This window comes from Anastrepha ludens, chromosome 5, assembly GCF_028408465.1.
Source record: "Anastrepha ludens isolate Willacy chromosome 5, idAnaLude1.1, whole genome shotgun sequence".
NCBI classification, from domain to species: domain Eukaryota; kingdom Metazoa; phylum Arthropoda; class Insecta; order Diptera; family Tephritidae; genus Anastrepha; species Anastrepha ludens.
Genome location: NC_071501.1, coordinates 74,678,405 through 74,693,228, shown reverse-complemented (window position 1 = coordinate 74,693,228; position 14,824 = coordinate 74,678,405). Strand labels below are relative to the sequence as shown.

Here is a 14,824-nt window from a genome sequence, read left to right as displayed (position 1 = left end):
TTGCCGGCGTCCAGTCGATAGCTTGCAGTTGCTTTCGCAAAGTCTCCAACACCGAACCCTTCCCGCACATTAGCGCATATATCATATAATCTGAAAGGCAAGCGATTGATAAACAACAACTCAACCAGCCAAGTGCTATAGCCCAACGTGGATATTTAATACCGTTGCACGTTATATCGCGATTGAATATTATGGTGGTGAAAAACATGCCCTGATAGCGAAAGAAAATAATTTTGGTTATAGAGAAAAATGTGAGCCAATGAATTTAAAAAGTGTTTTATGCCTACGATTAATATAATCGGCGTTATATATAATACATCCAACAAATTTTCCAACCGATCTCATGCCTCTTGCCAATCATGAAGTAAATATCATCCATGAAATTGTCTACTCCATAAATCCAGACGGCCATCTCAACTTTCAGTAAACAAATGAGTATTACCGAAATGGAAGCAGAATACCAGCCAAGTAGTTGGAGTATAAACTTATAATAACTTTATTTTCTATTATTGGCTTATAAATTATTTATAATGGGAAAAGTTTCCGGACGTTACCTCTCGAAGAAGTGATCACAATTGGCCACCGAGTCTGGTGATTTAACCCCTTGAGACTTTTTTCTTTGGGGCCACGTGAAAGAGAAGGTCTACGCCCAGGGCCGATTCAACACCTCAGAGATGGAACTCGTGAGGCTATCGAGGACATAGGGTAGCCACTTTGCAATTCGGTTATGGAAAATTTCATGAAATGATATTGCCCTCTAAGCGTGGTCGTTCTGGTCATTTGCCTGATGTCATTTTCCACTACTAACGGCATACCTTCCCCTTTATAATGAAATAAACGTCCGATCGTTTGTATTAAAAAATAGCATTTTTCTTTGAATATCAAAATAACACCACTTATTGGAAAACCCTTTATTAGTTTAATAAAACCATGAAATTGTTGAAAGAAAATGTCAGAGTTTCGCTAGATTAGTAGATGTTAAAACACTTTCTTGACAAACTGTAAATGTTTAGTGCCTTAAATGACAGATATGCAAATTATATAATTATTGTTGTTGTTATCAAATCTTTTAAAAGGAGATCAACTTAGAGGTATCGGTTTTTAAATTGAAATAAAACAACGAAAATTCAAATTGATTGCGGAATTTTTATTATTTATTTTGTATATAGTTTGTGACATGGCATTTATTTTTTAAAGATAATCCCTTTCAAATGTTGGCTGCAACTGCGCGTAACTCGGTCGTCCGTAGCACAAATTTCGAATGCCTCGCTGGAAGACTTCAGTCGGCATCTCATGAATACCTTTAGTAATGTTGGCCTTCAATGCCTTAATGGAAGTTGGTTTACCCACAAGGCATTTAGACGTTACATACACCCACAAATAAAATTCTAAAGATGTGATGTCACACGATATTGGTGACCAATTCACTTGTCCGAGGCGAGAGATAAATTGCTCACCGAAACGAGGACGCAGTAAATCCATTGTTTCGCGGGCCGTATGGCAAATAGCGCCGTCTTCTTGGAAACAAACGTTTTGGAAATCACGGGCTGTAATCTCCGGTATCAAAAAGTCATTTATCATGGCGCGATAGCGTTCGCCATTCACTATTATGTATATTAGCATCAGCCTCGTCTTTGAAGAAATATGGGCTGTTGATTCCTCCAGCACATAGACCGCACCAAACGGTTGTTTTCAATGGATGTAATGACAGCTCTTAAATGGCTTCGGGTTGCTCTTCAGCCCAAAAATGGCAATTTTGCTTATTGACATAGCTATTAAGCCAAAAATAGGTCTCATCTGGTCGCAAAATCTGGATCTTCGGCGCGTTTTTCGAGAGCCCAACTACTAAAATTATGACGCTTTGGAAGATCGGCCGATTTCAAATCTTGGACTGGCTGTATTTTAAATGATTTCAAATCAAGATTTTTGTATAAAATTGCCCACGTAGTGCCATAAGATAGGGCAAGTTGTTAAGATCGGCGCCGATATGATTCTTCCGAATCCTCGGCAAAACTCTCATTTACAACTGCATAATTATCTTCACTTCGGGTTGTACGGAGTCTAATCGGTGGAGTATCATCCAATAATGTGGAATTGTTCTCAATTTTTCCGATGGTTTGCCCAATATTGCGCTCGGTAAGACGGTTCATACACCATAAGTTGTCCTGAGCGCGCAATGAACACTTTTCACAGAGCGTCGATATTCGTAATATAATTGTACGATTTGTAAACTTGTTGAGTCGCAGGGCTTTCAATGATGAAATGTCAATGAATACTGAAAAAAATTATGTATTCAGTTGGACAGTAGGCACGCGTGATCTGTCAAAAAACCACTAATGCATAAATTAATCATATCATTTTGATTCAGACTTCTCATAGAGCCTTACTATAATCAGCAAATATATGAAAATGAGATACGTCTTTAATACCACGGCATGCATATATGTATATGAATTTGTATGATAATATATGAGCATACACCATCCCATACATATGTACGCCTACACGTTGACGCGAGCCTGGCAGACTGTGTCCGCTCATCACTACTTTGTTTTAAATTTTTTTCTTTTCTTTTTTTTTGTTTTTTTTCGGTGTTTTTGTCTTTTTTTTTTAATGTGTGGCAATGAAAACTCAAACATTCTGAATTTTTTGATTTAGTTCAAATTAGTCGCATAAGATTGATAGTTGTTTAGTGGTGGAGTAGTGACAATTCGCATATTTTGTGTTGAAAGGTTTCAAAATGTTTTTTTATTCATTGTAAATTATTGCAAATGTAAATGCATACGCGCAACTTTTCTAGGTGTAATTGTACATATGTACGTATGTAAGAATGTATGTATATATGAAGCCTGGCCTTCACTCAAACAGTACCACAAGAATTTTACTGATAATATTTCGAAGTTCCCGAAAATTAATCGCGTTTCGGAAATTACATTCGTTCAAACGCTATCGTATGACGGTTTGTTCAAAACAAAAGCCTTAAACAGCAAACACAGTGTTGCATATGAAGGTACATACAATTCTACACAACCAATATGCAATGTGACGATCTGAATGATCAACGATGATCAGAGCTGCTGCAACTATAACCAACCAATACGGGATAGAAACTGATAACTGCGATCTAAGCGAGTTGAAAAAAAAAAACAAATAATAATAGCAATAATGAAAAAGCCCAAAATTGAAGTACAACGAACATAAAAAAACAGCAGGAGCAATTTTTTTTTTTTCAAAGCTAAATATTCCAAGTGTAGAAGCCAAACTATATTACATACATACATACACACATATGCACTTAAGTACAAGCACATAAAACGAACATCCGAGTATTGATTCAGTGTGTGACTTTTCTATTCATTTAACCGGCAATGTTGCTCACGTTTTAATTAAAATATCGCTCAAACTCTCGTATCTTTTACACATTTACCATATATATGAAGAACTAATAAGGTAAATTTTGTGGTTTTTACGTGTTGGTACGCTTCTCGTCGACGCATTTGCATATGAATACTTTTTCGCGCCTGTATTACAACAACACACAACAAATAAACGGTTTTGTTTGGCACCATTAATTTCGTTTTTTTTTTATTATTAAATAATTTTTTTTTTAAACTTAAATAAATGGTAAAAGTGAAGAGTAAAATTAGTGGTGAAAATGGTGTACGAATCATCGTACGACAGTGGCCGCAGGCCTTTCAAGCCCGACCTGACACGCGGCTATTGGGCGGCACCGAGTGATTTCATCTACACTTGCATCAGTTTGGGCTTTCGCATGGATGTGGTGTCGATGGGCTGGTTTCTTTACCAGCGCATGGGAGGTGAGATAAATTGAAATACTTTTTTTGTTTAACAATTTTAGATAATTATTATATTAGTTCAATTTATTAGTTTATTTAGTTCAAAAATGAATTTTTATGGGCCGATAGTCCTATGCAATGTAATTATTTATAATAATATTTCAAATAAATAAATAAAAACTATGGTTAAAAACATTACGTGAATGAAAAATTACAAACTCTACGCAACAAAGAAAATTAACTTAGAATTAAACTGCGAATTTAGTCGATTATTAAATTGTCGCTGACACAGAGACGTTCGAAATCTGTACAGAAATATTTAAATTATAAGCAAAAACATTATGAAAACACTATAAAATGTATTTGTTTTCATCCGCACTAAGACAAAAATTTATTCACTAAATATATTTTAAAATACTTTTGATTAGAAAAAAATTATTAAAGGAAATATTTCATTATTAAATTCTTTGCAAATTTATAAATATTTTCGCGCGTAGGTAGGTATGTATGCATATCGCCACTGCGCCAACGAAAACTGTCTGTGTTTACCAATAAGTTTTCAGTAGAGCAAAAAAACCGTTTTCTAAGAGTATTTTTAGTACTGCGAACACTTCCCAACTAAAAGAGAAATAAAAAATGGCAAATGCAGGAATGTGGGCATTAGATAGTGTTATTAAAAGATATAATAAAAAAATTAAAAAAAAATTGCATATCTTTTTTTTGGCTTATGGGCGATATATATTAATATTAATAAATTTTTAAGGATTTAAAAGCTATATATTTACGTTTCAGTTTTTGTTTCGATTTAAAATTAGTTTGAAAGATATACAAATAGATAAATACATATCTAGTGTGCTAAGTAAGTATCAAATTTCCTTCAAATGATTTTTTGCTCTGAGCACAAAAACGTTCAGGGGAATCGTGTTACAGCTTGCCTTTTCTATTTTCTGTCATTCAACTGGCTTATAGAAATAATGAATCACTGAATTTTTCAGTGAGCAGTTCTGATTTGCGTTGAATTTACATATATTTAGGAGGTAATTCTACAGTTATTTTCTTACACTTTCCGTTGATAATTAAATGAAAGCTTGTACTTTTTCCAAATTTTTAATTATTTTTGAAAAGTGGCAATTCGCTACAAAATATCCGTTGTCAAAACTCTGCTTTTATTCCGCGCGCCATTGAGAATTTTTTCGGCGCATTTAGAAGCGCTTAAGAGGGCTTGATGATCACTTAAGTTCGTTGCTATTTAAAGTTAGATTTTATTAAAATCGTTCAAAGAAACAGAGCCAGTTAAGACAGCATTTTGTGTAAACAGCTCGAATCAGTGAAATTTAAACATCTGACACTTTGCTACAGATGCTGAGGGATAACATTACCAAAATTGTTTCTAGATTTTAAAACGCAAAATTTTGTAAATAATTATTTTAAGAGACGCTACCATTATATCTTGTCTTTCTCTATTAAATAGCAATCAACTTTATCCTTTATATATGGGTATATATACATACGGCTCTTAACAATTATATATATATATATAGTTGGCGCGTACCCCCTTTTTGAGTGTTTGACCGAGCTCCTCCTCCTATTTGTGATATGCGTCTTGATGTTGATCCACAAACGCAGGGACCCACAGTTTCAAACCGACTCCGAACGGCAGATATTTTTATGAGGAGCTTTTTCATGGTAGAAATACACTCGAAGGTTTGCCATTGCCTGGGGTATAGGGGGTCGACTTTCGAACTAACTAGGTAATGTTTTGATAAGGCAAAAACTGTTTTAAATCATATGGCAAAATTAATAGTAATAAAATTTTCAGTTGTAAATTTCAATAACTTCTACATTAGCTGCTCATATAAAACAAATGGAGCATAAAGATAAGTGATCTATCTGCAAAGCCGATTTAGTTTTGATTCGAGGAGAATCGTTCTGCTATTCAAAAAATGAAGAAGCGGTTGCACAGCATTCTTCTGGAGAAGCATACATTTGACATTTGCGTCCATACTCTGAAATACCTAACCCCATAAACAAAATAAAGCATAATGTATGACTACATCCACGTCTATACCACAAGTTACAGAGAGTGGGGTGTGCGAGCAAAAATTGCAATACCTCGAAAGGTCAGAGGATAAAGCAAACAACTCAATAACGGGAGGAGAATGCACGAGGACAATATAACAACCAACTAAAGGGCCTTTCAAAAGACGCGCCTAGATGGTGTTTTAAAATGAAACATGTAAAAATTTAGATTCTTTCGGATTTCACTATTTTTATTCGAAATGCGGCTCTTAAAAATTATATGTAAAAAAATGGCAGTCAATTCTTGAATGCCTAATTGTTGATAAATCCGAGGTAATCCACACTGTAGTCAGCTGTACACAAAAATTGCGCTAAAACTAAAATATTTCCATCGATAACAAAAATCTATTCAAATCTAATCCAAGCATGCATTACCCTCATTTCAAGTTTAGTTTCTATATAGTATACATTTTTTCCAACCTTTTTCTTGCTTTCTGTAATAGGCACAATTATTCTCTACATCCTTTGTATGTTTCTCTTTGTCGTACCAATTATTGTGATACAGTCATTTATGGGTCAATTCTCCAGCACCGGTTTCATATCGACTTTTCGCATATCGCCAATTTTTAAAGGTAAAAAAAAAATGTATTTGCTTGTATATTAATAAATAAAATAATTACAGCTTAGAGCAGAAAAGCATAAATTCTTATTTCTATGAATAAAATCTACAGGTCTGGGTTATATAAGCTTATTCGTCAATTTGGCTGTACTATCCTACTACAGCTTGTTTGCAGCTGTGCCGTTACTTTATTTATTTCACTCGTTACGCCCCACTTTACCCTGGAGCTGTGAGGGTATAGAAAAGTGGTTTCCCAATAGCACTGAAGCAGAAGTTAAACACGTAAGTACATGGGAAAATAAAAATATTAATACATGTAAATAAATTTTTGTAATTTTTTTATTTATTTTATAATTCTGCAACAACCTGTTAATAGTCCTGCAAAATGCTAGATGTAGTGGAGATAAATGCTAGCATGATCGCTAACAATGAGTCAAATAAATATATTGGCTATGAAGTGCCCTCTGTGTTGTTCTTCAAGTAAGTTCAAGTACAGGCTTTATATTTCTTCGAGAAACCTCTCAGCATTAAATACTTTCAGCTCGATTTTTGGTGGTGATGATGTGATGGAGAGTTATGGGTACAATAGTCCATTTCTGTTCTCATGGGAGTTGCTTGTTTGCACGCTGCTTAGTTGGGCTATCGTAGCAGGTGTCTTTTATCGTTTCTACAATACCGAGCTGGTTTGTATATTTGAAATTTTGTGAATTGCTGCTTCTATTATGTTTTTATGCTTGACATAAACATGAAGTTTGACCATTTGAAGTTCTAAAAAATCGTTAGTAAAATAAAGATATACAAATATTTTATCAGTATAGTCTAATAAGCCTATAAATATCATGATATATAAATATAATAAAGTACAGATGCATATGTAAATGATCTGGCACCAAGGCAGTTGCAAATTATAATAGCTAACCATACTGGGTGGTCCATACAGTAGTTTTTTAATCAAATGTTAATTTTCCAGAGACAGCTGCTTCCCGCTGGTTTGATTTTCGATTATTTTTTTTAATTTTTAAAAAGAAACCACGCATCGACCACCCGGTACATTAAGTTGTTGTGTTGTGTACGTAATTTGCAAAGACCCTGGTGCCAAGTTATTTCCATGTGGTTGTGAACCAAAGTGAAATGACTTTTAGAGGTGTGCTCTTTAGCAGAATTTCACAGAATTAGTTAGTAGACTGTTATTAGGCTTTGAGCGAATTTGACAAAATCAGTTGATGGGCTGACGTCACTTGGGATGTGTTTACAAAAGACTGAGATTGTGTTAGTGATATTCGAAAAAAATCAACACAGTTTTCACTCATGCTACGTCGTTGCCATCTGAACAACGAAGTGTGAATATGTGTGAAATGATCGTGCAGGATTCGGTTGAATCTCCCAAGTGACGTGACAGCCGAAGTTCCCCATACAATTTGGTTTTCACCATATTTAAAGAGCAAACTTGGTAAATCTATCATTTTTGGTTGTGAACTGCTTTCTAACTGCTTATTTACTAATAATGTATATTATTTTTCTATTCTGATCTGTGTTTCTCTCTCTTTCTCTCTCTTTCTCTCTCTCTCCCTCTCTTCCCTAGATGAGCAAATTTTTACGCTACACCATTTGGACTTCCCTGATTTTACTATTGATATGCGTCGGACGTTTCATGTTGTTATCTAATGATTGGATGTATATCTTCAGTTATTTTATGGCAAAACCTCTTAATATTCTTGAAGGCATACCCAACACTGTACTTTTTATAGTATCGGCATTCGGTCCTGGCTGGGGATCTATTATTGCCCTAGCCAGCTTTAATCGCTTCCGGGCAAATATTATGAATTATAGTTGGATTATTTGTCTGGGACAAATGGGCATATTTATGGCTTATGGCATTATAACGCATATAATTCAGGGTTACTTTAAATGTAAGTATGAAAAAGATGGCTATCAGGCGTATTCTGCAAGCCGTACGATTTCCAATCAATGAGATTTGCAAACACTATTTCGGATATTTTTTTACGAAAATTCAAAAATTTGGCACTATAATGTGTTTCTAGCAGTTTTCATTTGAAAAATGTTTTACTTTCAATACAAATATTCAAAAAAATTTGCTACGATTTGCAGAACATTGTGTGAAAAACTTTGTAAAATACGAATATGGTTTACTTTTTTTTCATTTTGTTTCCAGCTCTTACCATTCACTACGAGGATGTAGATAATTTATATGTGTATGTGAATCATCATTGGGCACTATATTTGTCCAGCGGCAGCGTAATAGCAACGATGAGTTGGCCAAACCTATGGTCAATAATCTTCTATGCAATGCTGACGTTGACGGCGTTGATAACAATGGTATATATTTCTGTACATACATACATGCACATTTGCTATTGATACTTATAAAAGGTGGCACAGAAATAATCACCCTATCAGTGTCGTACGTCAATCATATTTGACACTTGTGAACTAGACAACTGTAGTATACAGGGTGAAAATTAAGATGTCCATTAATCATAACCATGTTTTTTTTATTACTTAGCAAGAAAGCTATTCAAAACCAAATTGGATGATTAATTTTGTGCCACTTTATATGTGCTATGTCATATTCCCATTGATGTTTTAGTAAAATAATTTCTTCCTTTCCAACAGATAAACTGCTTATTTTCTATTTATCAAAGCATTTTCGATGAGTTCGAAATGCTGCGTTCACGAAGAACCGAAGTTACACTTGGGCTCATTGGCGTACTAGCATTTTTATCCTTATATACGTGTTCGAATGTAAGTACCCGTAGTTATAAACGTAATTTCCAGCGATATTCGGAGTCATAACAGAGTCACATTTCGGAGCTTGTATGCTCATAAAGACCGCAAGAGTCCGAAATGAAGATGTTTCACTTCCTGCAAAGACCCAACTTCATATGTGAGCTTAAGTTCATACATCAAAAAAGCCTCAGAATGAGTCATATGTGACTCTTATTGTCAATATATATGACTCCTATAATCTTTTATGTTTCTTACTAGCCACATAAGCGACTCTTTTTGAATTATTTCTCAGACTCACTTAATCCTATTCTCTGGCAAATGTCTTGCAAAATGCATAAAAAATAACCGATATACCTACAGTGGCTCACAGCTTATTTCGTTAGATCCTTTATGCATAAGAATACGTGCGATATTTTAAAATTTTTACTTGAATTTTACCTTGATTTTCCCCAATATCCATCTTTCGTCAGCCTCTTTAAGTTTATTGATGGCTTCGAAGTCTTTGTAATTCGTTCTATGTTGAAGACTATATTTTATTCGAAAAATTTTCATCGCAATTTCAAACGTTTTATAGCCCATTAAATTTTAGTAGAATAAATTGGAAATTGCAAGTCGTTCGAAGTTCTGGTTGATTTTTTATAATTTCTTCCATTGAAAGTGTCGCACATTTTCTCTGCATGAAAAGTGTTGTGCATTCGTAAAACAAAAAATTCAAATTAGTTAGAAACAAAAAAAATTGTCAAAATGTGTCAAATCAAGGTGACCTTATAATTATGGCACTCACATTTTATTTGTTGTAATATTCATTAGGCTACATCCGTTGGTATTATGGACCAAAAAGCTGCTCAAATTCATGAGAATCTTCCAGTTCGCGCAGTGCAGCAAATAGGCTGACGCATACCTACTTTAGTTTGCTTATCCTCCACACGTATTTGTACACGGTTTTCAACAAACAATATAACTTTTAGAGCTTGGGTCACGTCTAAGAACCAATTTTGGTCAGTGGCCACAATTTGCATTTCTAAATAAAGCAATAATTCAGGATATTCAGTGCCAAAATTTTGTCTTCTCTCCGAGTAAAATTAAAATTATAATTCTTTTGCTGTTTTCTTGGTTCTTTTTCTGTTTTGTTTTTACCTAATTTCAGCACTACTATTTTTTTGAAAATTAGTCTCAGCTGCTGTTTTTTTCTCATAAACAAATAAATAGCTAATACTTGGTCCTGCCATAAGTTCTGCTGCAAGTGAAGCCAGTTTTAGATATGAAATTATAATATTAATGAAGTTAGCTTTATTTATTTATACCTGGTCACAGTGACATTGCAGGAAACTGCGAAGCCGACGAGCTGGCCAGACAGGGGACCTGTGAGACAATGTGCCCGCGAAAGGAGAGGATCGGGATCCCCTTGGCAACCCGCGCTCTACTCCTGGAAGGATGGGCTATGCACCAACTCAGCGAACGCTGGGCAAGTGCACGAACGTGTAGGGTCGCGAAGTCCTTCTGGCCACGTTTGGATAGGAGGCGTTCGAGGGATATCCTGGGAATGACAAAATGTCACCTCTCAAATTTCGTGGGCATCATCACGGGGCACTGTCCGCGAGGTACACATGCCGTGAGACTCGGAATCACTTCGAGTCCTTTTTGCGTCAGCTGCATGGAGGATGAGGTGGAATCATCTCAGCATATGCTCCTTAGCTGCCCAGCCTTCGCGGGACTAAGATTCAAGTATCTTGGTTCTCATTTCTTTTCTGCGCCTACTGATATAGCAGGTGTTGATAACAAAAATCTGATGAACTACATCAGCAGCATAATGAGGTTAACACAACCGCGGACTAGTCACCGTTCGTAGTCCACAATCACTCACCCCTCCACCATCCCTTCCCTTCCATCCCCCTTCTCTGTCCTTAAATGGTATCACAAAGGATGAACCAAACTATTTCGTCCAAGTGGGCCGTACCCTCTGGGCAACCATTATAACCTAACCTAACCTAGCTTTATTTAATCATGTAAATATTAAAAAAAATTTCGTTCGAAATGGTCACCATCGGCTTTTACAAAAGCCTTCAAACGGTTAGGCCATTCAGCTCTTACAGCACGCACGGTATCCGTGGATATTGGAACCAAAGATCACTGCTCGAACCAAAGATTGTTTAAGACTCTCGAAATTTCTGTGAGGGCTGGAGCGTACTCTTGCTGGAAGATCCAATGCTTTCCATTGAAGAGAGTACTACTCAACTGTTTCCCCACAGCTTCAAAAACATCCTGCTGGTACACTTATTTGCGTCTTTAGAGGTTTTGGTATAGATTTCGTCGTTTTTCCTATTAAAAACTTTTTCAAAAGTGAACATTTTCCATCTGTGAAAAGGATATTTTCATGGCCGTTGACCGCGTGCCACCGAAGAAGCTGCTTGCATCTGTCCAGCCAAATTTTCTTCAAGCGCTTTGTCTAAAGACGATTTTCTGCTTTCTAAGGGGATTTCTGCGAATTCTTCCTCGAACGTCTTTTATGGCTGCACTGGTTCGAACTACGCGAGGGCGACCATTTCTTTTTCTGTCTGTCACTTCAGATGCTTAGAAAAAAACGATTGATCATGCGGTAAACAAACATTCTCGAAATATTTAGTTTTTCAGCAATTCGTAAATCTCTCTTGCACTTTTACCCTTTTTGTGTAATTGAATCACTGCAATGCGATTTTCCTTAGTTGCCACGAAACTGAGTATAATTTATGAGTAGAAAATGCATTCGAACAAAAACAAAAATAGCGGAATTTTCATTTCTGTGATTGACCACGCCCGTCTTCAGTGGTGTAAATATTCATCAGATTTTGAGTAGTTCGTACTTAGTGTGTAAATACTGCTCCCGGTCGGCATTTTAAGCACTTCGTATAGGAAAGTATAAAACAGTTCTTACGTATAATTGAATATCAATAGGGATATTATATTTCTAAAATAAACATACGTATGTGAATATAATATTTATACAGGAACACCCGGATAATGTACACACAAGTCCGATTTCTTTTATTTTTTGTATGATATTTTATTTTTCTCTTTCTTCTTAATTGGCGCAATAACCGCTTACGCGATTTTGGCCGAGTTTAACAAAGCGCGCCAGTCGTTTCTTTATCGTACTAACCGACGCCAGTTGGGCACACCAAGGGAAGCCAAGTCCTTCTCCAACGCAGAGGAGGCCTCCCTCTCCCTCTACTTCCCCAGCTGGTACCGCATCGAATACTTTCAGAGCCAGATCGTTTGTATCCAACAATTTTACGCTCTTATAAAAAATTGTGCCTGAGCGATTAAGTTCTGCGGCTCGTACGATGCTCTCCAACATCAGGTTAAAGAAGTCACCCGACAGCGAGCCACCCTGTCAGAAATCTCGTTTGGTATCAAACGGATCGGAGAAGTCCTTCCCAATTCTGACGGCGCTGCTGATATTGAGCAACGTCATCTTGCATACACGTATACATTTTTGCGGAAATACCAAATTCAGGCATCGCGGCATATACATAGGTAACTCCTTTCCATACTGTCGAATGCAACTTTGAGGTCGACGAAAAAATGATGTGTGTCGATTCTCCTTTAAAGGGTATTTTCCAACACTTGGCGTATTGTAAATATCTGGTCGATGGTGGACTTTCCAGGTCTAAAGCCACACTGATAAGGTCCAATCAGTTGGTTGATGGTGGGCCGCAGCCTTTCACACAATACGCTCGCTAGGACCTATGATCACACTTCTTACACTCACGTATTTCGGTCTCTCGTTTTCTTTTTTATGATAATACGTCTCTCTTCGTTTCTTAGCTCCCGGTAGCGGTCCCACATGGCTTGCGTTGCGTCCGATCGCAGCGAAGCTCTATAGGTAGCATCGTTTTTTTCTACGGTAGCATGGCATTCCATACAGCTTTGCGTAAGTAGATGTACATTTTTTGCTGCACAGATGCGTAAGGGTAGTTTGGCTACAACAACGTAATGATCCGAGTCGATGTTGGGTCCTCGGATTGGACATATGTACATCTAAAACACTAGAAGCGTGTCTTCCATTTACCACAACATGATCGATTTGGTTTCACGTTTTTCGATCAGGAAACAGCCAGGTACCTTGGTGCATCTTCTTATACTGGATTTTGATGTTGCGGACTACCATGTTTCGAGCCTTGGCGAAGTCGATCAGCCTCTGTCCGTTACCGGAAGTTTCATTGTGCAGGCTGAATTTTCCTACTGTGGGTCCAAAAATTCCCTCCTTGCCCACCTTGGCACTGAAGTTGGCAAGCACGGTTTTTATGTCGTGGTGAGGGCAGCGCACCTAGGAACGTTCCAGGCGCTCATAGAAGGAATCTTTGGTCGCATTATGCTTCTCTTCCGTCGGGGCGTGGACGCAAATTAGCGAGATGTTAAAAAAACGGGATTTGATGCGAATTATTGGGACTTTTCACGCGTTCTCCATGTCAGGTCGAGCCCTAATCGCTGCTAGCCACGTAAATGTCGAATATTGTAACATGGAACCTTAAATTTAAAGCCTTGTTGGGTATTTGGCCCAGCCCCTCCTCCTATTTGTGGAGTGTGTTTTCATGTTTTGCACAAATAGAGGGGCCTACAGTTTTATGCCGCCTCTGAACGACAGGTGGATTTTATGAGCTTTTTCATGGTACCTGGAGATTTGCCATTGTTTGTTGAGAAGCAGCTGTTATTAGAAAAAAAATTGTGTTTCGAGCCTTTGTATTTACGTAGTCACGCACCAGCCCATTCCGCTTTGGCAGCCGCACACATTAAAATAGAAGGTCTCCCAATTTTGGCTCTTCTCACATTTATTGCTCCTGGGTGTATAAATTGGAAAACGGGCTACGGGCTTATGGACTAATATACTTTTGTATTCTCTTTCATCATATTAATGTCTATATATATGATACATCATATAACCAGTGTACTTAGACTAATTTTTGCTTCTTATAAATATTTCCAATTTGCAGCACGGCGTCCTTTTCTTCAGCGCCATGTCAATGGATTCACTCTTCACCCAAACAGCACTCAATCTGCTACTGTTGTTGGTCGTGCTATGGGTCTATGGGCGTGTTCGCTTTCAGCGTGACATAGAATTCATGTTGGGACAACGTTTCGCCACATGGAAAGTGAATATGTTGCGGTTTGTTGCACCGATTTGTCTTTGCCTTTTACTGGTGAGTTGGAGTGAATATAAATTTCAAGATCAAATCACTTGCATCACCTAAAAGTTACGCTTGTAAAAATGATAGCATTATATACTTACACATATACATTTACAAATATTACAGTTAGTCGCGATCATTGGTTCTTTCTTCGAGCACTCTATCAGCTCAATTGTGATTCTCATTGCTGCGGTTTTCCTCATCGTTCTACCTTGGCTCTACGTGCCCGGTTACATGATCTACGTACTGCTGCAAACAACGGGTTCGTTTAAAATGCGCTTGCAACGTTGCAGTCGTCCAATGGACTGGTATCCCGTTGAAATGGAGGAGCGACAACGTTACGAAGGGGCGATGGGCAATATGGATATTACGCATCAATTAAATCGAATTGCAGATGGAGTCGTGCCATAATGAGATTATAATGCGAAATTTCGTGTAAAAATAAAGAATAACAATGTTCATCAAAACATCAAATC

At 37.0% G+C, this 14,824-nt stretch overlaps 1 protein-coding gene across 1 annotated transcript; it reads left to right on the top strand.

Annotated features, from left to right (window-relative positions):
* Positions 1-3,636: 3,636 nt before the first annotated feature.
* On the top strand, positions 3,637-14,793 carry LOC128864542 (sodium- and chloride-dependent neutral and basic amino acid transporter B(0+)-like). Its single transcript, XM_054104247.1, has 10 exons — positions 3,637-3,818; positions 6,320-6,448; positions 6,548-6,717; positions 6,812-6,915; positions 6,977-7,118; positions 8,018-8,345; positions 8,609-8,772; positions 9,070-9,198; positions 14,154-14,360; positions 14,475-14,793. The coding sequence occupies exons 1-10, from the start codon at positions 3,656-3,658 to the stop codon at positions 14,757-14,759; spliced, it is 1,821 nt and encodes a 606-aa protein (XP_053960222.1). The 5' UTR covers positions 3,637-3,655; the 3' UTR covers positions 14,760-14,793.
* The last annotated feature ends 31 nt before the right edge of the window (positions 14,794-14,824 follow it).